This window comes from Garra rufa, chromosome 19, assembly GCF_049309525.1.
Source record: "Garra rufa chromosome 19, GarRuf1.0, whole genome shotgun sequence".
NCBI lineage: Eukaryota > Metazoa > Chordata > Actinopteri > Cypriniformes > Cyprinidae > Garra > Garra rufa.
The window spans coordinates 17,249,950-17,275,098 of NC_133379.1; the positions used below are offsets into that span (position 1 = coordinate 17,249,950).

The 25,149-nt window shown below is 36.3% G+C and overlaps 2 protein-coding genes across 8 annotated transcripts in view; one reads left to right on the forward strand and one right to left on the reverse strand.

Moving 5' to 3' along the window:
- Positions 1 to 8: 8 nt before the first annotated feature.
- Positions 9 to 8,660, reverse strand: rhogb (ras homolog family member Gb). Its single transcript, XM_073824540.1, has 2 exons — positions 8,334 to 8,660; positions 9 to 2,979 (listed from the first exon to the last, which is right to left on the reverse strand). The coding sequence occupies exon 2, from the start codon at positions 2,946 to 2,948 to the stop codon at positions 2,373 to 2,375; it is 576 nt and encodes a 191-aa protein (XP_073680641.1). The 5' UTR covers positions 2,949 to 2,979; positions 8,334 to 8,660; the 3' UTR covers positions 9 to 2,372.
- A 1,224-nt stretch (positions 8,661 to 9,884) lies between these two features.
- The window catches only part of stim1b (stromal interaction molecule 1b), a 47,738-nt gene continuing 32,473 nt past the window's right edge, over positions 9,885 to 25,149 (forward strand). For 2 of the 7 annotated variants that reach the window (XM_073825167.1, XM_073825172.1), the window contains exons 1-3: positions 9,885 to 10,387; positions 12,456 to 12,600; positions 23,309 to 23,439. In XM_073825167.1, the coding sequence (XP_073681268.1) occupies positions 12,462 to 12,600; positions 23,309 to 23,439 (270 nt within the window). In that variant the 5' untranslated portion in view covers positions 9,885 to 10,387; positions 12,456 to 12,461. Of the gene's footprint in view, positions 10,388 to 10,510; positions 10,610 to 12,455; positions 12,601 to 23,308; positions 23,440 to 25,149 lie in introns of those variants that run through there. The other 5 variants (XM_073825170.1, XM_073825173.1, XM_073825168.1 and 2 more) reach the window with 4 other exon arrangements.

The following is a 25,149-nucleotide window of genomic DNA, read 5'->3' on the forward strand; positions in this document are numbered from 1 at the left end:
TAAAGCATTGCAAATGATGTGATACTGTCTTTCTGTGCTCTCAACAGTTTCAATATTTGTAAATACATGCATATTTTGCAATACACATTGTTAAAACAGAACTCCTGGTTAAAAAAAACTGCATTACCCATTATTCTGTACAAAATATCTTCCAATCAGAGAATCTTGACATGCGGATGAGCTCTCAGTGGCCACCCATTCTTATAAAGCATTGGAAATTAGATAATACTTACCAGTTACCATTACAGATTTGCTCAAAATTTTAGCAAAAGTTTATAAATGTTGATAAAAAAAAAAAATTCCATTAGCCGACGTTATGCGAGGAAATCGTATTTTTCTTCTCTAGCGATAAATCATGGCGATGCATGAGGTGTTTTAGGAGGTTGTAGTACATTAAAGAATGATCATGTGACTTACATATGGCAGGTGACCTGTAAATGCGAAGACGACTAGATATATTCCCTTTTCATTTCACTGTTCAACAATGGCAACAGTGTTAACGTAGCCCAATTTTGCTGGAAAACCACAGACTTGGCAACAATGGTCAATGGCTTAAAACATTTTTTAGATTTTTTTTTTTTTAAGATTTTTTTTTAAATCCTTAAGGTCATTGCACACTCAGTCCGAAATTTTCGGAAAATTTTTTAATGTTTTGATTCACCTCATCGATAGTTGCTTTGGTTCATGGCAGGGTTGCCAAGTTTTCACAAAAAACCCACCCAATTCACATTCCAGGGACTAAATATCACGTTATTGGAGTCACTTTAATACGTTGACAGGAAAAACTAGAGTGTTAAAGTAGCCCAATTCCGTGGGAAAACTGCAGACTTGGCAACACTGGTTAATGGCTTAAAACTCATGATCGAAGACCTTTTGAAAATCTTTAATCTTTTCGTCCAAAATTTTTGCATGTTAAAAAATAAATACGACCTTACGTTGTGTCAATCACGTTTACACACTGCCTCCAAAGCGTTCGTCCATCAAAACATTCAGATCAGGTTCGATTTCCTACATTTTTCACAACGGTTGCAAGCATTTTGAGAGGTGTTTTGACAGATCAGAATATGAAAAAACACATACAGAAATTTAGGACAATTTTGCGCAATTTGAAGTTTAATGGAAACGCAGCTACTGTCACCTTATGCTTTCAAACTATTTAGATATTTGTATATATATGCATATTTTGCAACAAACAATGTCATTTTACAATGCTTCATGGGATTGTAGTTCTTTCCCTCATTAAAGTGGTTAAGTACATTCTTGTATCTTTGACTTTTTTCGATTTTAATTTTTTTGCCTTCAAATCTGAATGTGTAATGTTGTGATTTACCTCATAGCTGGTTGCTTTGGTTCATGGCAGGGTTGCCAAGTTTTCACAAGAAAACCCACCCAATTGGTACTAAAAACTAGACCAGTCCCCAATAAATCGCATTACGCGGGGTAAAATACAAATTTTTTGGTGGGGATCCCCCGGTTGAATTCACATTCCAGGGGGCAAAATATCATGTTATAAGGGTCGCTTCAGTCCACAGACATGAAAAACAACTTGCGGCAATGGTGTTAAAGTAGCCACATTTTGCGCGAAAACCACAGACTTGGCAACACTGGTTCATGGTTCAGAATTTTTTTAAATCCTTACAGGAAAAAATTAATACGAAAAATACTTCCGAAACCAAGGCTTCTGAAAAAAATGGGTATGCACGGTTACACTATATTGTTTTTTGTGTTAAAAATTCTTACACAAAAGCACCGCATTTCAAAGATGCTGTGCCAAAGTGCATGCAACATTTAGCGTCTCATAACCCTGCTTTGTTTCCTTTACATTCAGCTGTGCGTAAGAACGCATTCTGTGTGAAAAACTATAGTATTTATAGATAAAGTCACTAATTACACAAAAGGCCTGTCCTCAAGGACACCCCAATCACAGAACAAATGCCTTTGGCATAAAAAAAAGCTTTATTATATTAGTACTAATAAATTCTCAGATAGTTTGTTTGTAAATAATAAAGACAAAAAGACAAAAACTTCATTAACCAATAGTATTACTAAGTCTCCAAACACTAAAAAGGAACTAGAACTTACTTCCTCTATATTGTTTTATGTATTCCTAAGACATGGTATCAAACTTTTTAGTGGTCTTATGAAATCCCAAAACACACTCTCTCCCTTTAAAATTCTATGGAAAATAAACAGTAGGGATCTCAGTACAGTGTAAAAACCTAATATTTTACGTAATCAAATATTTTTTTAAATTTCACAGATTTCGGCTGTGTTTCTTGGTCATTGAAAACCTATTATTCCATAACATTCCCACCATCTCTATGCATTCCTCTGTGTAATTCAATTAAAATACCTCTATCCTCTCTGTATTTTCAGAGGAGTATACAGGGCTTCTTTTGAGCCACAGGTTGAGGACTGAGAAAGGCACGCACTGCGTCTGCAAACACGTCCTTGATGCCGTCCTGGCTGAGTGCCGAACACTCCAGGTACTTGACGGCGTGGATTTGGCGAGCCAGAGCATGGCCCTGCTGGAGCGTGATGGGCGCCTGGTTCTGCTCCTTAAGCTTCTTCAGCACATCCGCATCGTTGCGAAGATCGCTCTTGGTCCCCACCAGCAGGATGGGCACACTGGGACAGTGGTGCGTCACCTCTGGGTGCCACTTGTGCTTGACGTTCTCGTAGGATGGTGGGCTGGAGATGGAGAAGCAGATGATGAAGACGTTGGTCTGAGGGTAGGACAGCGTGCGAAGGCGGTCATACTCCTCCTGGCCTGCTGTGTCCCATAGGTTGAGGCTGATGGCACGGCCATCCACAGTGACTTGGGAGCTGTAGTTGTCGAATACGGTGGGAATGTACTCTTTGGGGAACGCGCCGGTCGTGTACGAGATGAGCAGGCAGGTTTTTCCGACTGCTCCGTCCCCCACCACCACACACTTGATGCTCTGCATGTTAGAAAGGTGGCCACTCAAATTCAGCAGTCTGCAGAGAAAGAGACATTGCTCTGTGTTAGAAGACATGACAACACAGTGTGTAGATGAATAAAACAATAGATAAATGCACAATGTATCAGTACCATATCAGTTATCAAGTCGATATTGGAGTTTGTAACATTTATTGGTATTGGCCGATATTTGATTTTAAAGTTTTAAAAGTTCATTTTAAAGTTTACATTTTTTGTACTGTACAAGTGTTTGGCACAAAAACTCAAACAGTATTTGCTTTTTTAACAGCCATTCAGACTGTTGTATTCAATATGGTGTTTATAAAAAATAACACTAAATACAGAGAAACTAGAGCAGCTTATTGAAAGTGTTAATTTAGTATCATTGAGATATTTTGTTTTATATTTTGTTTTATATTTAGCAGCTGCCTTAAAATGTTAAAAGTTAAATCAACTTAAGTCATTTCAACTCACAAGTTAAATCAACTAATTTTTATTGTAATAAGTTAAAATGACTTGTAGCTTTAAGCTGATTTAACTTAAAATTTTATGGCAATCTGGTGAAAACGTTTTACAGTGCATGAAAAACTTATCAGGCAGATCAAAACGTAAGTCGTAGAGACTTGATATTTAGAGGGATGGTAGTACTCACACCATCTACATCGTCACCAAAGCTCACCCCAATTGGCCTGACAGGGGCGCTACAGCAACCAAGTACAAAATTGCTCATAACTCTTAAATGGTTCGTCAAAAACAAATTTTTCAAGTATTCTGCATTTTTGAAAAACCTACTTTTGCGAATTAGTCCTAGGTTTTTGGCCCGTTTGGAACCAAACCAGTGCAGGAAGATTCTCTGGGAGTGTACTGTATGTCAATAATTATCAAAAAAGTTGAACTTTGGACTTTCCGTCGCAAAGGGATGCCAAAATTTTCGGAAGGGGCTGGGCTGCCTTTACTAAAACGGCTATAACTTTTGAACGTTGTGAAAATCGATACGCACAGTCTTGGTCAAAAGTGCCGTAAGCATCTGTATAAGGACATTCGCGTATCTTAAAAAACATGGCCGCCATAGGTCGATGAATTTTGAGCACCTGTTAGACAAGCTTAACAGAGGTCAATTCAAATTAAACTTTTTTGTGTCTGTTTGACTCACGGCCCTAAAGGTCTGTGAGAAATCTGAAAGAAATGTACCCTTTGTGAAGCAATAACGGGAATAGGGGCCTGTTCAAATATACCCAAAAGCCTATAAAGCCTAAACGAAAACTCAAAACTTCACAAACCCCAGTGGGCATATGCGACAGGTGATTCTAAACAAGCTTGCAATGTTTTAGGGCGACTGGACCACAGCTGCTGCTATAACAGTCATAAACGTTCATATTTCTATGGTAAATTACCTAGATTTAACAGAAATGTTGCTTTTAATCTTTAATGTAGATGGTTACAAACTTGCAAAATAATTTGTAATGTCTTTTTCATATGTGCTTAAATGCCTTAAAGCACTTGAACCCTGGTAATCGCTGCTTGCAGCTATATTTGTTTTTGTATTTTTCATTTCAATTTTATATTTTTTGTAATTTTCTTGTGTGCTTTTCTTTTATTTATTCATTGATGTATTTATATATCATATGTCTGTTAGTTTATTGAAATTAGTGAATTTTCACACCACATGAAATTTCTGTCCAAAAACGTAATTTAATCAGTATTTACATGTTTTTAAACAGCCATTCAGACTTTTGTATTCAATGTGGTGTTTTGATTAATGATATATATATATATATTGAATGTTTTTATTTTGTATTTTCCATTTTAATTTAAAGTTGTAGTAATTTTCGTGTGTGCTTTTGTCATATGTATTTATTTACTTATTTATATATTTATTTGCATACATCTGTTTGTTTATTCAAATTAAAATGACATTACATTTTTATACCACACATTAGTCTTGGTATGAAAAGGCCTTAAATTCACTTAAAATTGCAATGAAAAATTCATTTTAGTTTTAACTGATTTATTTGTAATGTATTTCAAAATACCATACTATAACTTTTAATATCAACAATTACCTGAAAATAATCATCAACATATAGGCTTCAGTCGTAATTTAACTTAATAATTTAATATCTGTTGCCTCAGTGCACATAAATATTTTAAAAGGTGAGGATATACAGTATGAATGGATCGTTGAAAAGAAGCATTTACACACACGCAAAGAGAGAGACAAAAGAAAAAGGTTACCAAGAACCTCCAATTGTTTGTGTTCATGCAAATGTGTAGCGTGTTGAGGTCATTTGGGCTTTTAAAAAACAATGTTTTGAATATACAGTCAGCCTCCCCCAGTTCTTTCTACTTCCCTTTGCAGTTTTATTGATAAGCTGTGTATATATATATCAACACAAATGAATTCCCACTTGTAAATTAGGGGATTACACGCACTGGCTTCTACAGAAATGCACAAAAACAAGCTTTTGTGCTCTATTTTTTTCATATGGGACGCATTCAAAGGAAAATGACCAATTTGGGTCATATAAAATGACTCTCTGTAGGAAATATGACACGCAAATTGAGATGTTCTAAAACATGTACGCTGGAAATTTTCAAAACAGGTGTTATGTTTCAGTTAATGCTGAAGACATTTATATCAGTACATATTTAACATTTGTGCTAAGTCAACATGGGTAATTGCTGTTTTTGTGGAAAAGGAGCTGGAAAGTAGATTTGCTGACCATGAATTTTGTCCATTACATCAGAAGCCAGTGTGAAGTATACTGTCCACAAAGCACTTTCTAAAATATTTCAACAGCTGTTTGGGACCCCTTTCGTGTTATTGTCTGTTAATAATTAAATTTTTTGTTACATGATAGGCTGTTTCCTCAATAGTTCAATCATGATATCCAAGCCATGTTGCTTATAGCAAATGTGAGAGCAATTTGTGTTCTCGCACATCAGCAAGAAACTGAGAGCTGTGGAGTTACGGCCAAAAAGCTCAGTTCTCTCTTTCTTTCTCACTTATTCCAAGAGTCTGGCAGATGTTTGACCCCAGGAGAAAGGAGTGAGACGGACTCTGCCCAATCTCCAGAGACGCTCAGAGAGAGAAATACTCTGAGCCCTGCCCTCCTCTGCAAGGCGTTAGCCAATGTGGTTAGTGAACCAAGAGCTCAAAGAAACAGCACTGACAGCTCAGTCTGGGTGGAGTCTGTCCTGTCACTTACAACACAGCTTTGTCATATCACAATACAAATGGTTAGCAGCAGAACTGTTTGATGTTGGAGAAAAACAAGTGCAATAGAATTCCATTGACATTTTTTAACTGCGTTAAACTCATGCTTGGGGTTGTGTTTAAAGGAGTAGTTCACTTTCAGAACAAAAATTTACAGATAATGTACTCACCCCCTTGTCATCCAAGACGTTCATGTCTTTCTTTCTTCGGTCGTAAGGAAATTATGTTTTTTGAGTAAAACATTTCAGGATTTCTCTCCATATAATGGACTTCTATGGTGCCCCCTGAGTTTGAACTTCCAAAATGCAGCTTCAAAGGGCTCTAAACGATCCCAGCCAAGAAAAAAAGGGTCTTATCTAGCAAAATAATGGCTTATTTTCTAAAAAAACAATTACAATTTATATACTTTTGAACCTCAAATGCTTGTCTTATCTAGCTCGGCAGATTAAAAGGTATATAAGTTGTAAATGTTTTTAGGAAATAACCAATCGTTTTGCTAGATAGGACCCTTCTTCCTCGGCTAGGATCATTTAGAGCCCTTTGAAGCTGCATTTAAACTGCATTTTGGAAGTTCAAACTCGGGGGCACCATAGAAGTCCATTATATGGAGAGAAATCCTGAAATGTTTTCCTCAAAAAAGACAATTTCCTTACGACTGAAGAAAGAAAGACATGAACATCTTGGATGACAAGGGGGTGAGTACATTATCTGTAAATTCTTGTTCTAAAAAAGTGAACTACTCCTTTAAGTCACTGATGTAGAATGAGGCGACTAAATATAATATTTTAATATTTTAAGTTTCAACCATCGGAAACCCATAATGGTTGATGACTATTAGGAATATTGTCTATAGTGGTTATGACCCTGTTCAAATAGCATTTTTGAGTTTATCACGCTTTACGAATGACGCAAATCATGTATAAGCCAACAGAGGAACAGGCAGTTCTAAAGGCTACTAGTTTTCAGCAGCAAAAGGAGAACTTACACTAGATTGCAAAGTATGCAGAAAGAAATCAAAACTAGAAGTGGTCTGTTACATTTATCCATTCCTACTGAATCTAGAAATTCATTGTAAAACTGAAACTAAAGCATTATTGTCAGAGGAATTGTAATTGCATATCAATTCCTCTGTATTTCCTCCACATAAGCAGGTGAACAAAAAAAAAAAAAAATGATCATGGGAACTGTCACCACAATTTATGACACAGCATGTCACCATCTTTCCAGTGACTCACCGCAGAAAAGTGTGCCTCATTGAGCCCCTTGTGTCATTCACGATATTCAGCTGTTTTGTAATGGTATTTTCACATTAGGAAGTTCACAATAACGGCTCTGAGTGTGGAAGATCCTCTCACAGATGGGCTATTATTTTGGCTAACTAGAGTGACTGTGGTTGGTTAGTAAAATATGCTAAAGCAAATATGACTTCTGTAATGTTAGAAGCTATTTGGTTCGAAAATAGAAAAGTATCCCAACTTCTGCATGGCTCTGTTGGATTTAAAAATGAGGATGTTTCTCAGTTCCTCATTCCCTCTGGAAAACCCAACTGCCCTTTTTTCTTTTTCTCCAAATTTGCATAATTTCCCATTCATTTTCTCAACGGACTTTATTATGTTTCAACATGCACAACCACATTTTACAGAAAGGTCTTCACACCAAGAGGTTACGTTTTGTGATAATATATAATGTATATCTTTCAATACATATGCTAATTTGGAATAATTCGTCATTTGTACTCTGCTTTATGTGTTTTCAAAGTTTCTCGTCCTACTTAAATTGTGGCCAATGAACTCGTTAACTGTAGTTGGCATCATTATGAACTGAGGTAAACATAGAAGACAGCAAATTGACATTAATTCTTAGCTATACAACGGTACTTGTCAATACTCTTAATTACAGTGCGTTACAGTGCCTGTGTGTTTGTCTATGGGAGTGGCCCCTATTCCTGCTCTCTGATTTAAAAACTCAAGCCACTTCTTATTCATCAGCCGCGGTCGAAAGCGAGAACATTACAGCATATTTAGCCAAATCTCACGCATTCAAATTATAAATCAGCCTCTGCGCAATTTCTCCTCACCAACCCAATTTAGAAATGAATAAACATAGAAATGTGCTGTCTAACAACCTGTAAACTATCACAGGACTATATACGATTATTAAACAAACATATCTCACCAAACATATCAGATGCTCTTGAGGACCGTGATCCCGCTGCTGTGGAAGTTAGTTGTTGAAGTCTGTAGGACGTGAGTGTGTTCACCCCTCAGAGAGGAAGTTAATGGCTTAACGGCATATTTGAGGAAGTTTACCGAAGTAAATGTGGCTGTGACAATGTTTGAGAGGGCGTAACAGTCTGTCTACACTGCAAGAGCGCGCACTCCCACTTTAATCAAGCACTTCGCTCGCGTGCACCGTCAACTCTGTTGAGTGTACGAGCTTTGTTCTGGTTTTGTCGCGTCGTCTTGGTAGTTTGCAGAGTAGAACATATGCATCACAGGGAAATCCTGTATCATCACAACCGCAGAGTCATGTTGAAACTACCTGTGCTAAGGAGGAGCCGTGAGAATATCGACTTAAACATAGCCTACACAGCCGTGGGTTTTGTTCACTTGTGCAATAGAAATAACAAACTTGTCATATTTTCCATCAAAACCACTAATGTGAACTCTTAAATGAAAGGTTAACCCCCAAAAAATCTTTTTTTTTTTTTATTTATTGGCCCATATCGTTACCAATTTATTATAGCTTTCTTCATTTGTGGAGAGCAAAAAGAGAAGTTCTGAATAATGTTCAGGTTGCTCTCTTCCATACTATGAAATTGAATAGGGGATGTAGCTGTGATGCAAGTGCAAATAAATAAAGGAATAAATAAAACATTGAGTTTGGGTTGTATGTAATTGGTCATATTGTGTGTGTGTGTGTGTGTGTGTGTGTGTGTGTGTGTGTACCTGGTATTCATCACGTTGTGGGGACCAAATGTCCCCACAAGGATAGGAATACCAGTAAATTTTGACCTTGTGGGGACATTTCTCAGGTCCCCATGAGGAAACAGGTTTATAAATCATGCACAATGAGTTTTTTTGAGGAAGTAAAAGTTTGCACAATCTCCTGTGAGGGCTAGGTTTAGGTGTAGGGTAGGGTTAGGGCGATAGAAAGTACGGTATGTACAGTATAAAAACCATTACGCCTATGGAATGTCCCCATAAAACATGTAAACCCAACATGTGTGTGTGTGTGTGTGTGTGTGTGTGTGTGTGTGTGTGTGTGTGTGTGTGTGTGTGTGTGTGTGTGTGTGTGTGTGTGTGTGTTTTGCTACAAATAAAAAATAAATTGAAAGATGGCATGAGCGGCCTAAATAATGAAAATTTGTGTTTGAGTAAAATTATCCTTTGTTAATTTAAATGGAACATCATCAAGTGTTAGAGCTTTTCTAGAGAGATAGATAGATAGATAGATAGATAGATAGATAGATAGATAGATAGATAGATAGATAGATAGATAGATAGATAGATAGATAGATAGATAGATAGATAGATAGATAGATAGATAGATAGATAGATAGATAGATAAAACTGGTTATGTTCTGGTAAACAGACAGGAAATCTGGGAGGGGTTTCTTCATTTTTAACTGCTTGGTTGAAAATCATGCCACTAGATGGCTGTGTCTTTCTGCTTTTTGAGAACAAACCTCAAACCCTGACAATTTATATCCCAAGAAACTATTTGCTTTACCATTAGACAACCTACAAAAGCAACACCAAACCGATTCTTAACACCGAGAGATTTTTGGATAACACAAGCAAGAGGACTTTGAAACCATGTAATGAACCTCGAAATTTAATATATATACCCGGGACGTATTTTGTGTCATTCTTTTTGAAAACAACTCTTTTTCATTTTGGACGTTTTCTTCGACACGCGTATGAACACCAGTTATGGACAAATATTTTTGACAATATTTGATGTTATTGACATGGGCGGGTTAGTACGCAGACTATAAGGTGGAGATGTGGAGAATGCATGTGGAACATCATTGAAGTGTTGTTTAAACTTGTTGGACCATTAAAATGACAACATTTTTGCACCTGAGCTAAAACAACATCCCGGCGATTAGAATAACATCCTACAGCTATCGGTTACCTAATGGATCTGAGTTAGATCAGAAGAAAAAATTACATCTGATTTGTCGCGAGCGACTCCAGCAGTTTTCAACCTTCGGATTTTGACAGGTAATCTGATATTTTCAAATCAATAACATGATGAGTGTGAGGCTACATGTGCATTTGCATCATGACGACAACTGTAAAACACAGCTCGTGTTACTTTTGCTTATTTCCTTTCGCGTCAGTCCAAGCTCTAAACACAAAAAAGCGGAACTTAATCGTACAACCAAAAGAGCCACACTTACCGCTATTTTAATAGTAAGATAAATTAGATCATCCGGCGTCTGGGTAAGTTTGCCAAATATGTGAAATATATAAAACGAATGTGACATGCCACGCGTCACTCGACTGAAGCGTGCGGCTACATTTTGAGGCTTTTTTCATGAACAAATACACTGAAACTCTATCCATATGGAATCATAAGTTGCAGTTATCCCTTCAAACAAACAAGTTTCTAGCTTTATTATACTTTTAATTATGTATTTTATTAATGTCTCATACGTAATGCAACAGTGACTAGTATAAGCTACTTGTCATTTTTACTAGTGACTTTTCATTATAGGCTACATTAGTACATACTTCAATAGTGACTAGAGTTTATTCTCTTTTGAAAGTATAAACTAAAAGTTAAAACTATTACTGGTTAATCCAGTTGTAATTTACTAGTTTGATATGTAAGCTATGTAATTGCAGTTATTTGTAATTATTTACATCTGTTTTAGCTTTACATTGAATAGACAGTATTAGTCCTAACTATTTAGTGCGTTTTTAATCCGGCCTAGTCATTACATTTGAGAACTAAAATCTGTCAATTTGACTAGTAATACCTGGGACAACTTTTAGATTACTCTAAAAAAAAGCTGGGTTAAAAATAACCCAACTTGGGTTATTTGGCAACCCAACGCTGGGTAAATATTGGACAGAACACATGCTGGGGTGTTTGACCCACCTGGTTGGGTTAAATGTTTTTACCCAACGTGTTTCAACTCAACTGTTGTTTAAAAATTGTTATATTGCTGGCTTCATGGAGTAATTCACTTTCAGAACCAGAATTTACAGATAATGTACTCACCCCTTGTCATCCAAGATGTTCATGTCTTTCTTCAGTCGTAAGAAAATTATGTTTTTTGAGGAAAACATTTAGGATTTCTCTCCACATAATGGACTTCTGTGGTGCCCCCGAGTTTGAACTTCCAAAATGCAGCTTACAAAAAGTTATAAATTGTAAATGTTTTTAGAATGTTTTTAGAAAATAACCGATCGTTTTGCTAGATAAGACCCTTCTTCCTCAGCTGGGATCATTTAGAGCCCTTTAAAGCTGCATTTAAACTGCATTTTGGAAGTTCAAACAGAGGCACCATAGAAGTCCATTATATGGAGAGAAATCCTGAAATGTTTTCCTCAAAAAACATCATTTCTTTACAACTGAAGAAAGACAAGAATATCTTGGATGACAAGGGGGTGAGTACATTATCTGTAAATTTTGGTTTTGAAAGCGAACTACTCCTTTAAGATGGGCTGGAAATTAAAAATCACACACAGAATTATAGAGGCAACAGCAATCATCAAAAGATGAACATTTATTATTAAGCAAGAACACTCATGGACAAAATGACAAGACAAATGGAATTTATTTTTGATGAATACAGCATAGTTAACAATACAATATTACATACATTTAAACTCTCTTAACAAGCATTCTAAAAATAAAAAATTTTAAATTTAAAAGTAACATTTTAATTTAAGTGTATTCAACCATTCTCTGTAATCACGTTTCATCATTTGGGTTAAACATTTAACCCAAATGATGGGTCAAAACAACCCAGTCACCGGGTTTGTCCATATTTCACCCAGCGCTGAGATGTATTTAACCAAGCATTTAGAGTGTAGCAAAATGGTATCAATAACAAATCACTATTTGAAGAAGTCTTGGCATAGGTACTAGTGAAACTGAAAAAGTTTCTGCATTTGGATTACTTACTAGTAATTAAAAATAAATACCAGAAGCTTAAAAATAGATGTGACAGTAATAACAATTAGCTGTAATACTAAACTATGTTTATGTGAATGTTTCATTATTTCTCAATGCCAGATAAGTACTTTTCTTCTAAATGTTCTCTCTCTCCATTTGAAGTTTAGCATGGCTCTGTTGAGATTTGCCAGACACTATATGTACATCGCATGGCTGGGCTTCTTATGGAGGAGTGCAGCAGATCAACCCAGGCTGACAGACCACCTACAGTCTGCCAATGGATTATCCGGTAGGACATCATCATTCAGTTGAGTTCCCTTTTTTTTGCATCTGTACAGTGTGCATTTTATGTTACATAATCCCACTGGAACAGTGTTTGCTGGGAGGAGAAATGTCCCACTCTGAGAAATGGTGCATGATGGACGCCGTTCTTATGTGCGCTGCCAGATAAGATAAAGTGCTTCTCTTGTTTAGTCATGGGCGATGATGTCAAACCAGTCTTTCATAATCCATATGCTGCACTTACATGTGCTGAACAAGAATTAAAAGAACTGACGTTTTAAATTATGAAATTAAAGGAGCGGTTTATTCAAAAAATAAAGAGTTGCTGAAAATTAACTCCCCTTCAGACCATCCAAGATGTAGATGAGTTTGTTAGTTCATCAAAACAGGCTTGGAGAAGTTTAGCATTACATCACTTGCTCACCAGTGAATACTTTGCAGTGAATGGGTGCCGTCAGAATGAGGGCCGCTTTACAAGACATTATTTGAAGGACTGGAGTCATGTGTATTATTTGTGGATTATTGTGATGTTTTTATCAGCTGTTTGAACTTTCATTCTGACCCTCTTGTGCTGTGACACTAATGTTCAGTTTCCACTTAAAGGGTTAGTTCACCTAAAATGACAATTTTGTCACTTATTACTCACCAGAACACAAATAAAGATATTTATATGACAGCAACATGTTCAAGGCCCAGAGAGATAGTAAGGCAGTTTGTATTCCACTCAAAACTCTTGAAAGAATTAAACATACCCTGGTGAAATGATTGAAAAAATAAACACTCTTATACACTGTAAAAACTGAACAGTTGGATCAACTTAATAACTTAATTAAAAATAACTAAGTGTGGTCAATCACACTTAAATAATCTTAGTTCAATCAACTTAAATTTTTTAGGTGTTACCAATTAAAGTAATTTTTTTAAGTTGATCCAACTGTTCACTTTTTACAGTGTATATTCAACAGTGGCATTGGCTCTCACTGTAAAAAATATCTAATTGTTTCAATTTAAAATAATTTGTTTACCCCACTGACTTAAAATTTTAAGTTTACTCAACTAATATATTCCAGTTGTCACTTAAATTAACATTAAGTAACTTAAGAATTGAAGTTGACTAAACGAAACAGTTTAAGTCAGCGAGGTAACAAATTATTTTAAGTTGAAACAACTTTTTGAAAGACTTTATTTTTACAGTGTAGCCTCATTGCTCAGAAAAGATTAATAAACCCTACACTGTAAAAAATTTGCTGTAGTTCTGCAGCTGGTTGCCAGTAACTTACTGTAGATTTTTAATTTATGTTATTTACTGGCAACAGTTTGTTCAAAGTTAAATGAACATTAAACATTAACAAGTCTTTGTCTTTACAGAATAAAACTATAAAATAACAACCTACTGCAAAGCATTCTGGGAACCAGAAACCTTCATCAACCTTTTTCTGTTTTTTTCCTTCAGATTTTGGTTCCCAGAATGCTTTGCATGAGGCTGTTATTTTAGTTTTATTCTGTAAAGATAAAGACTTGTTAATGTTTAATGTTCAATTAACTTTGAACAAACTGTTGCCAGTAAATAGCATAAATTTAAATCTACAGTAAGTTACTGGCAACCAGCTGCCAGTAATACTGTAATTTCTACAGATTTTGTTTACAGTGTAAACTTCCGTTGACTTTCAGAAAAAGTCATTTAAGCTGCCAGTCTGGTGTGCGGTGACCTTTGGGGTCAGTTGTCAATGGTCAGTTAGCTGATTTAGGTGGGAATCACTCAAACCTTCTAGAAGGGTTCTGTCTGTTCCTGATTTCTGATAGACACTTCACAGGGATGACCAATCGACTGGAGACCTGCTGATGTTTTCTGTTACTATTTCTGTTGTTCTAGTTATTAGTCACTTAAATAAATATTGTAATCAAGCTGCCTATAAAGTGGTTTCAGAGGTCATCATCCATTTTCCCAGGCCCTCTGCGTCACTGGGGTTAATTCAAAATGGGCATTACTTCCGTCTTTGAGGTGGATCTTTTTGCGTGCAACTGGAAAAGGCTCTACATTGCATGTATTAGGTCCAGAGCTGTGTTGACTTTATCCAACTGTTTTAGAAAAGGACTTAGCATCTCAGCTCCTAGTGGAATGCGTTCCCCAGAACATTTTCTCCTTTTATAGCAAATGGTGGGAATAATTAGATTTTCAGTGTTATCTCCCTTTGGGGTTGAAAGCTGCAAACTTGGACCACTACGGAGATTGTTTTATCGGAATGCAAAATGACACGTCACATTTGATATTCCGGGTTCAATACAAGATCAATCTGAGCATTTGGGCATAAGATAGACTACCATACAATAGTTATTTTCTAAAATTGAGGATTTGAAAGCAGAAATGTGAAGAAATGACAATATTTTTATAAAAGCACATATGTTATATAAAGTTTTTTTTTTTAACATCAAAGCAGTAAAGCTGTTTAATTTTTTTAATTATTATTGCCATTTTAGGGATTAGGTGTTGTGTTATCATGACAACTGACTTGTAAAATGGTATATAATGTAATTTTACAGAGAAAAGGAAAGGTTATTAAGCTATTTTTCACAATAAAATCTTTTAAAGGGATAGTTTACCCATAAATAAAAACTCTATCATTAATTACTTACCCTCATGTCGTTCCAAACCCGTAAGACTTTTGTTCATCTTCAGAAGACAAATTAAGATTTTTTGATGAAATCAGAGAGCTTTCTGACCCTGCAAATACAGCAACACAACTACCAGATTCAAGGCCCAGAAAAAGACCGACACAGAGTTTCAGTTGTTAAATAAAGTTTTTTTTTTTTCTTCTTTGTGCACAAAAAGTATTCTCTTAGCTTCATAAAATTACGGTTAAACCACTGATATAACATGGACTATTTTAACGATGCCCTTACTACCTTTCTGGGCCTTGAACATGGTAGTTGCATTGCTGTCTATGCAGGGTCAGAAAGCTCTCAGATTTCATCAAAAATATCTTTAAAAAAAATTTTTAAGCAATGAAGGTATGAGTCAACATTACTTTTGTGGTTATCAACACTGTCGATTTATCTAAACTTGTATTGAACCCAGAATACTACGTTACCTAAAAAAAACAATGTTAAGCATAATATTTTCAGCACCGCTGTACAGTTAGTGGTATTTGATCCACTGCTATGTATAAGTGTTCAAACCTCTAGTGTACATTGTGTAAATTACCCATGTAATCTTGAGCCATGTGTGACTTCACGCAGCTAGGCCATAGGATAATATTGAAGGGTCTTTTTACAACAGCTCTGTAAATCCTCAAGGCTCCACAAACTCTGACAGTCCTCTCAGATCTTTTTAAAGGCCCCGCCATTCAGTGAAGCAGACCAAACATCCCTCCATTTTTTTCCTCTCCTCTCCTAAGCCTAGGCCTCTCCGTTTCCCTCATTCTCTAACCAAGTAATGCTCTTTAGCCAGAGATACAGGAAAAGAAATGGCGGAAATTGATTGTCTTAAATGTGTTATCACATGCTAACAGCAGCTTGCTTCAATTTTCAAATGAAAACCCTGGGTATTAAGACTTGTATGGCTTAATATAACATAAATGATATCTCTTACTGAAATATGTAGTAGAAAACCCATGAAAGATTTACGTTACTTAAAAAATCCACATCGTTTTATAGATATTTTGGACTATGAGGGGCGCCACTCAGTGGTTGCACTCAATGAGATACTGGCGCTACTTGTTGCTATTTTTGCTGCAACACAACTTTGAAATTAAAATATTGATACAATGCCACATTGTGCAACTTTGGTTGTAATTTTCAGTCAACAAGAGAAGCAATGTAAGGCTTTACTGCTTTCATTGCGATAAGAAGAGGAGAAAAGAATGTGAAGATGCCTGTGGACGAAAAAAACTTCCTAAAGACCTGCATATTTGTCCTCTCCGCTTTAGCGCTGATGCCTTTAAGGCTTTTAGTAGACCACAGCTGCTGAAAGAGCTTACAAATGGCAGAGACAAGAAACGCTAGATGCCATCCTGAGGATCACTGAAGGAGTTTCTCAGCACTGATTTCACTTGATATCTGGAAGCGTTTAGACTCCTTGTGGGGAAAATCGATGGTATTGCATTTGGTTTAAGCCTACGCTTATATCTTTTGCCACCTGTAGGCTCTATCAGTAGCTGTGGTCGTTGTATCAGTATTTTATTTTCTGAGTTGTGTTGTGGTAAAAATAGCAACAGGTAGCGCCAGTAGCTCACAGAGTGCAACCATTTGACATCAAAATAATAGTAACCCCCATAGTCCAAAACATGTATGATAGATGTGGTTTTGTTAAATAATGTAAATCTTTGATGAGTTTTGTACTACGTATTTCAGTAAGAGACGTACATTATATTAACGACATGCAATGCGACAAGATTTCAGTGACAAGCAATTGCACTCCCAACAAAATGGACAAGTTTATAATCCATAGGCTAGTTAGGACAAAAACTCTGATTAAAATGGAAGAGATATCTTTAATTGTGTGTCGCAAAAACTCAGATTAACATGGAAACGATACCTTTTATTCTGTGTCAGTTTACACTGTGTAGTTAGGACATGGTGTAAACCATACAAGTCTTAATACGTGGGGTTCCCTTTTAGTGTTGGGCGATATGCTCAATTTTCATATCGTCCTATTGTCAGCCTGTGAGATCGCCGATAGACGATACTATCGTGCTAATTTATTTAATTATCTATGTACTAAAATCCTTATTCGTTTTGTAAGGGTAGTCTTGTTATTGGGCATGTGACTAATGCCGAGTTCAGACTGCACGATTTTCAAAGCAATCGCGTCACAGATGTTTTCACACTGCATGACTCTCTGGGGTAGCATTCCGTCGCTGCTGTGTTCACACTGCATGATGGATCGGCGACAGGAGGTTTCACGCTGCATGACTTTACAATAGGAAGAATCGCTGACAACTTTGTCCCGGTCCGCAAACTACGTCTCACAACCAAACACACGCGAGAAGTGACATGGAAACAACGCGAGGTCAGGCGTGCAAGTTCTCATGTGAGACTGGTATTATTATAAAAAAATGGTAGCCCGCAAGAAGCTTGTCATACAAATTGTATGTGCACTCATTTGCAGCGAAAAGAAAAGAAGCCGAAGCTATTCTTGTTGATATTGTGGTCTACCTTCGTAACTCCTCCCCCAACTTCCTGCTGGCCTGGATGTTGCTGTCTCATTGGCTGTAGGTAATCGCCGATGTCATTTTCAGTCAGATCACCTTTCACACTCAGATCGCGTCTTTGATAGTTCACACTGTGTGATTGTCACTCACGTGAACGAGCACCGATTTGCCTGTGATTTCGGGCATTTGTTGGCGATTTCTCAAAACCTGAAAAAATCATGCAGTCTGAACTCGGCATAAGTTGTGCGTGTACAGAGCGCTGACTGTAGTTTTGCCGAAAAAATTCAAGTTTACTTTCGGTTTCATTCTCTGCTATCTTCAGGGAGCGGTAAATGTGCGTGCTTGAATGTAAATGAATGTATCTTTCTATACCCGTCATATTTGCAATAATGTTACCGCTGTATGTCTGATTGTTGTCATCAGTTCATGTTGTAGTTCAGTTCATATAGAATGTGGAGAAGCGATGTGCGTGTAATTCACGAGCGTATGTTTAGCGCCATTTTATCGCTTCGTAATTCTAATGAACGCATATAGATGTTACTGAGGTGAATGTTTATGTTTACTATATACAGACGGATTCTGATATATCGTATTTAATTCAGCCTAAACCACATTTTACTACCTTTATCCTAATGACTGTGCAATGCTGGATAATATAATCCTTACATCATCTTAAAAAGCAGCTACAAATAACAAGTAAAGAACATTTACATTATCAAAGAACTTCATCACTAACTACTGTAGCTTAGTCTAGTGCGAGGTGCACTTTAAAAAACACTCCCGTTATAATCAGTTTATCTATCTACACTGTATGATGAATAAATCTCTTACCCATGCGGCGCGTTAAGGCGACGTGGCCACTCTATGCGTGTGTTTATACCACGGCAAGTTTCTGAAGCATCCTAGAACCGACTCTCTGCACTGCATCGCTAAAGTTAGGCGCCTTTTTGGCGGATAATAATAATAATCGTCTTGCTATCGTCAAAGGCATCAGCAACTGGCGATATCTCTAACTATCGTCGATGCACGATACTATCGTCTATCGGCACAACCCTATTCCCTTTAAGGGACAATTCACCCAAAAATAGATTTCTGTCATAATTTACTCACCTCACAACATTCCAAATCCAAGTGACTTCCAATATAAATTCATTAAAACAAAAAAAAATTTGGAACAAAAATACATTTATTTAAAACTTAATGTATTCAGTCTTTGTTATCCCTGTGGTAGTCTCAGCCTCAGACGTCACGCCCACGGAACGTTGGCTAAACGTCTGATGCATATGGTTCACTTAACTGGAAACACTTCAGGAATGTCGAAGTCGTGATCTGATTAGTTGAATTTGATCGGATTTCCGGAACACGCGAGTGTCGCGTTTATTTTCGGTCCGCCGGGAAACAAATCGCAGACTGATTTACTCGCGTTTTGCTGAAAGCTGCTTATGCAGACGCTGTTGTTGTTAAACACATTTGCGACGTTCGCGAACAAATAACTGACTTACTGCTTGTTCTCCCTCTTCTTTGTTAACTTTCAATGCTGGTTATATCAATGTCTGACTTGTTGCATGCCAGTCTGTTGTGGGGGCATTTCTACGCCCCGAAACGTGACGCTGAACGAAACGAACTGTGATTGGTTGTTTGACATGTCTGTCAAACGGCCTTATGGGCGGGCCTTGGCCAATCAAAGCTGCCATGAATACCAGACCTTCAGCCGTCAGTCTGAAGGTATGGCTATGCGAGACTATCCCTGTCGTTATGTATCACTAGAGCTAAAACTGAAAAGATCCAATTAACCTTTAGAAAAAACCTCAGAAAAAAAAACTTCAGGTTTGAATTTCAGACCTTACTGGCTTTCCATATAGTCCAACGAACATTGTACACTGATGTTTAATGTCACTGAGTGAATGTGTTTGTTTAGAAGTTAGTAGGCTGTTATAGTGTTTGCCATTGAGACAAAAATAGTTTCTGGTTTTGCTCGAGTTTGTAAATTTCATGACAGTGTGGTTTAAAAATAAAGTTTTGCAAAATCTGCAAGTAGCCAGGCTTGTGTCTTAAAGTTGGCCCAGATTACGCTACAGGAAATACTTTGCAAATGCGCCTTTTGTGTTCCACAGAAGAGTTTGGTGATGACAGAAATGATAACAGAACTTATGGGGAGTGACGAGTGAGCTGAATCTGATCTGAATCTGGCTATATGCCGGATGATATCTAAAGTGAATTGGGTGGAGGCAATGAATACAGGGAATTCAAAGATAACATGTGAGGAAATTCCTGAGATCCTCTACTTTGTACTTTGTCAGATGCATCTTTCTCAGTTAAAATCAATGGCAAAATATGCCATTAACTTTACTTGTACCTGGTTGAGTTGCACATTTGACTTGACTGTTTAATCCGGGTCTGGTTATCTTAGTTAGCAAGCTAAACTAGATGTGGTGTCAATATTTGCAAACAGTTCTCTCAAAGTCATTATGTTTCTTAATAACCCAGTGAGTGCTAATGTGTTTGTATGATGACAAGTGTTTTTTGAGGAGCTGTGGTTGTGGCATGTTTGTCTAGTGGTTTTGCACAGACACCATGTTTCGCCTTCTGTGAAATGGGGACGAAAATAGCTGTGCACTGTGCAGATCTTATGACCTTAAAAGTTTCTTTTGTCAAAACGGATCAGCCTGAAAGAACACAGTCTAATCGTGGACTTGTAAAATACGCATTTTTAATTATATCCACTTATAGTGTAGTTGTAAAACGTCAGATGAGCCTGGTTTTTAAAAATCTTGGAATGGTTGATTTCTTATGTTTATATCTGCTCCGTAATCTTTTGTCTTTTAATTGTTTAAGACGAAGGTTAACTCCAGGACATACACTCCTGCCCACCTGCCATATAACAGCAATATCTACAATACCTCAGCAGCTGTGCTGTGTCTCCATCTATAAATAGTTTAAAAGTCAGTCTATGGCTCTTACTTGGATATGTCACCAACCGTATGAACGTCACCCTCAAAGTGAACTCTCCTGTTACAATGGGCTCAAACATTGGACCCCTACAAAGGCACCGCTGTTGGCTCAGTTTTAGCTGTACATCATCACTAAGTGATTAGTTCCTTATCCTTGCTAAGTTTCCAAACTCTATTGACAAGTACGCTTGGCGTTTTTTGCTGGCGAAACGACAGAAGCCCTTTTTAATGAATTTGATTTAAACATCTCCCATGGATGATGCATGAATTTCACTGAGGGGACTAAATGAAAGTCAAGGTCATTTGTGTCTGAATAGGCCTTTTGTACTTTCAAAGAAGGCTTTATCTTGGCTTTTTTTGTGCAAGTATAATAGATACAGTAAGACACTCCAGATTCTCATATAAATTATGGTTGAACCACTGATGTCACATGGACTATTTTATCGTTGTCCTTACTACCTTCCTGGGCCTTAAACATGGTAGTTGCTTGCTGTCGATGAACATGAGGCTGAGTAATTAATGACAGAATTTTCAGTTTTGGGTGAACTATCCCTTTAAGTTATACTATAAATTTGGGTTTTTTTTTTTTTTTTTTTCCAAAATGTCTATGGGAAAATACCAAAGCTTCCAAGGCTGAAGAAGGGGTTGGAACATCAACAACAACATACACATACAGTAATTAAGATTTATATATAAATTTTTATATTTATATACAGATAAATATTATATTTTAATTACACTGAACTGCTTTGTGTAAGTTTAAATAAAACTGTATTTATAATCAACATTTCTCTCACCTTGTCTGCCATCTTGGATGTATTTTCACTAAACTTGGCATATTGAAATCTTGAATTGTATTCTCTGAATACATGAATTATTGATGTGACATGGCATTTTCAGTGTCCCACAAGATAAAAATTAATATAATTAATATTGTCGTTATTTAAAATGCAGTAAATCGTTAAACACTTCTTTGTCCTACATGGACCTGTTGTTCTAAAAGCTGCAGTGTTACTAGATTTTTACCATTTTTGAGCCGAATGTCAAAATTGTCCTTTGGTGTGACTGTCTCAAGCACAGTTCAATAAATTACAACTTTTATATATTAAAAAGAAAAGCATAAAAACGTTAATAAGTGTCGATTTTAGTAAATGGCAATCATTTTTTCATCCAAAGATTTCTGAAAGCGTAGGAACTTGATACATTTTGTCTCTGAAATCCATGTCCTCTGGTGTGACACCATATCTTGATTTTAAAAAAAAATTAATTAATTGAAGGACCTGATTCATGATCATGTTACTAAAGCCCCCATCAAGCCCATGACATGTGCACATGGTACTTTATTGTTTCAGAATTGTTCAAATATTGAACTTTTTTTTTGGAACCAGTACAAAAGTGTTACGTTTTGTTGTCCTTTGGTGTGACACCGCTAAATTATATTTTTTTTAATTAAAAACTTTATGTTAAACTACATAATCATGGAAAATTGTGGATATGTGTCTTGCTAACCGCTGATGACAGGTTAGCTTGGAATAGCAAGTTTAATATTTGACACAAAAAGCTGAAACGTCCTATGGAGTGACAGAAAATGTCCACCGGTGTGATGCCTGTAGTGTCAGACCACAGGACAAAGATGTCACACCAGAGGACAAGGTCTCTTTAAAAAGCATTTTAAATAATTATATAAAGTTTTTTCCTCCGTTTTATTCTTTTTTGATCATTTTCTCGTGTTCGTGATCGTGTTCTTAAATGCAATAATTACATTGATTAAACTATTTTTATGATGTTTTAGCAGAAAACTTGTACTGTTATAAATTGTCATAAAAATATGTTTTTGGATTGAGGGAGAGAAATTGGTGGAATAGAGAAGACACGGGAATATAGATAGAAAATTAACAGGGATCCACTAGAAGGGAGTAGATCGAACAATGCAGAAATTAAATAGAATCAAAATGATGCCTTAAAAAGAGTAGCCACATAGTTTTAAAAAATCATTCACATCTCAAGTAATATAGTTTGAATATCAGTCATATTTAGCTGTGCCGCACATGCAGTTGAGTTTAAAAAACAGTTGAGTATTGCAGTTAGAGGAAAATATAAATATCACCGCTTTGAACGGATGACAGCAAAGTTTGTCTTGTTGTCAAAGTCTGTCTTGAAATTGTCCAAGTCATGGGGAAAATTAATTGTTAATTAAAAATGACGTTAATTATAATTTCATATTAAATAAATAACACCATGTAAAAATAAGTGTCTAACAATGAAGATAAATCTCTATCATGCTATTTGTATATTATTAAGAGGTTTTCTTTCTTAATTTTTGCTATGTCACACCACAAATTTATGGTACAGTTTAGTAAAAATGTCAGGGACCATTTATTTTCAAAATTCACACTACATGTATGCATTTCTTCTTCATAAATGGTCCTTTACAAAAAAAAATGTACTGCCAGACAGTTTTGCCAAAATAATATATCTTGAGCGGCATACAATAGTTACGTTGTGGTACAGTGGACACATTGAATACTTGCTTAAAATCATCCCTCTGTTAGCTTACTAGGTTTTCTAACAACAATTGTGAAGTTCACTCGTTTTCTCATATCTCATATCGTTGTTTTCTCTCTCTCTTCAGAACTGTGTGGTATCGATGAGCTTCTTTGCCATGATGAAAACGCTCTGCTGAGTTTCGAGGCCATCCGCAGCATTCACAAAGACATGGACGATGATGCAGACGGCAGCGTGGACGTGACGGAGACGGATGGGGTGAGGGCTGCAGCGTTTGTGTGTGGTTTTGTGGTCTGCTGTGTTGAAAGGTTGACGTTGCAGCACAGTGCACGGTGCCCAATGTACAAACAAGAGCTTGCTTGAAAGGACACAGTGGCTTTTGGCTTGCTTACCGGAGACATAGATCTCTGTAAAGCTACTTTGACAGTATGTGCAGCACAGTGAAGTACATCATACTGGCTTGCAGTGTACAGCTGTGCTGGTACAAGTCTGAGTGTGTTGCAAAGTATTTTCAGAGATGAGGGACATAAGTTACATAAGTTGTTCTTATAGTGTTTTTTTAATGTGTCATATCTGTCAACTGTGATTTTTCTCTTTATAAAGTACATTCTTTAGTAAGGTGCAAATATACACTACCAGTCAAAAGTTTTTGAACAGTAAGATTTTTGTTTTGCAAAAACGTCTCTTCTGCTTACCAAGCCTGCATTTTTTTATCCAAAATACAGCCAAAAAATACAGCAAAAACCGTAAAATTGTAAAATATTTTACTGTTTAAAAGAACTGTTTTCTTTTTTAAAAAAGATTTTTTTTCCTGTGATTTCAAAGATGAATTTTTAGCATTGTTGCTGTCACATGATCCTTCAGAAATAATTATAATTTACTGCTAATATAATATATATATATATATATAATTTATAATTTGCTGCTCAAAAAACAGGAATAAATTACATTTAAAAAATATTCAAATAAAAAACAGTTATTTTAAATAGTAAAAATATTTCTAAATTTTACTGTTTTTGCTGTACTTTGGATCAAATAAATGCAGGCTTACAAATATAGTGTGTGTCGTAGTTGTAATTGCCATTTGTCATGTATTTTTGGTCATTTCGATCATTTCTCATCTCTCATACTCAAATTATTTTGTGATTGATGGGTAGATTTGTATATTTTAAGCGAGTTACCTTTGAAAGCGTGTCTGGATTTGACTGACCCAATTTAGATGAGTGATTGTTGTCATAATGTTTTAAACAAACACTTTAAACAGCATTTTTTCCTATAATATTTGTTTTATCATGCAATAATCAAACAACCTAATTATCAAAGGTACAAGCGCTTTTTTTGTATATTAAAAGCAATTCAGAATCCATTTCTGGATCTGATTGTCCCCATTAGCTTGAAAGGGCATGACACTTGCATGCATTCAAAAGTGATTTACCATGATTCTGTTTTATGAACATAGGCTATTAAAAGCACTCTGTGTTCTCTTTGAATCACACAAAGCAATTTCTTTTTCATGAGAATGCCACATCTGAGCACTCTGAGTAAACAGTATTACTGCTGACTGACAGCAACCTGCCCAAGGCCATAGAGAGTCCTGTGAGTATAACCTTTACCACAGTCAGAGTTGATCTGAGGGATCATGAGGTGATTGGACCAGTCAGCATTTACATAATGTGGGCTGTCCGAGGCTCTGCAGTATAACTACTGGATCATGACAACCCAAGACAAATATTACAAGTTATTCAACTGTTTACTGTAGCTTTACATCTCATGCCAAATGTTGATTTATGCAAATAAACAGTGCTGTATATAGAAACTCCTTCTAGGAGGAGGACAAATAATCAAGTCATGTGACTGTTTTACTGGAAAGATCTGAGTTTTAGATTTTCCTGGTGCTGAATTTTTCTCCTTGCGTTTGAAAAATGTTTATTTTTGCGATCCTTAAAGGGGTCCTATTATGCTTTCCCA

Bases quoted from the DNA above. Each gene is read 5' to 3' on its own strand.
- rhogb (XM_073824540.1), bottom strand. From the start codon at position 2,948: ATGCAGAGCATCAAGTGTGTGGTGGTGGGGGACGGAGCAGTCGGAAAA.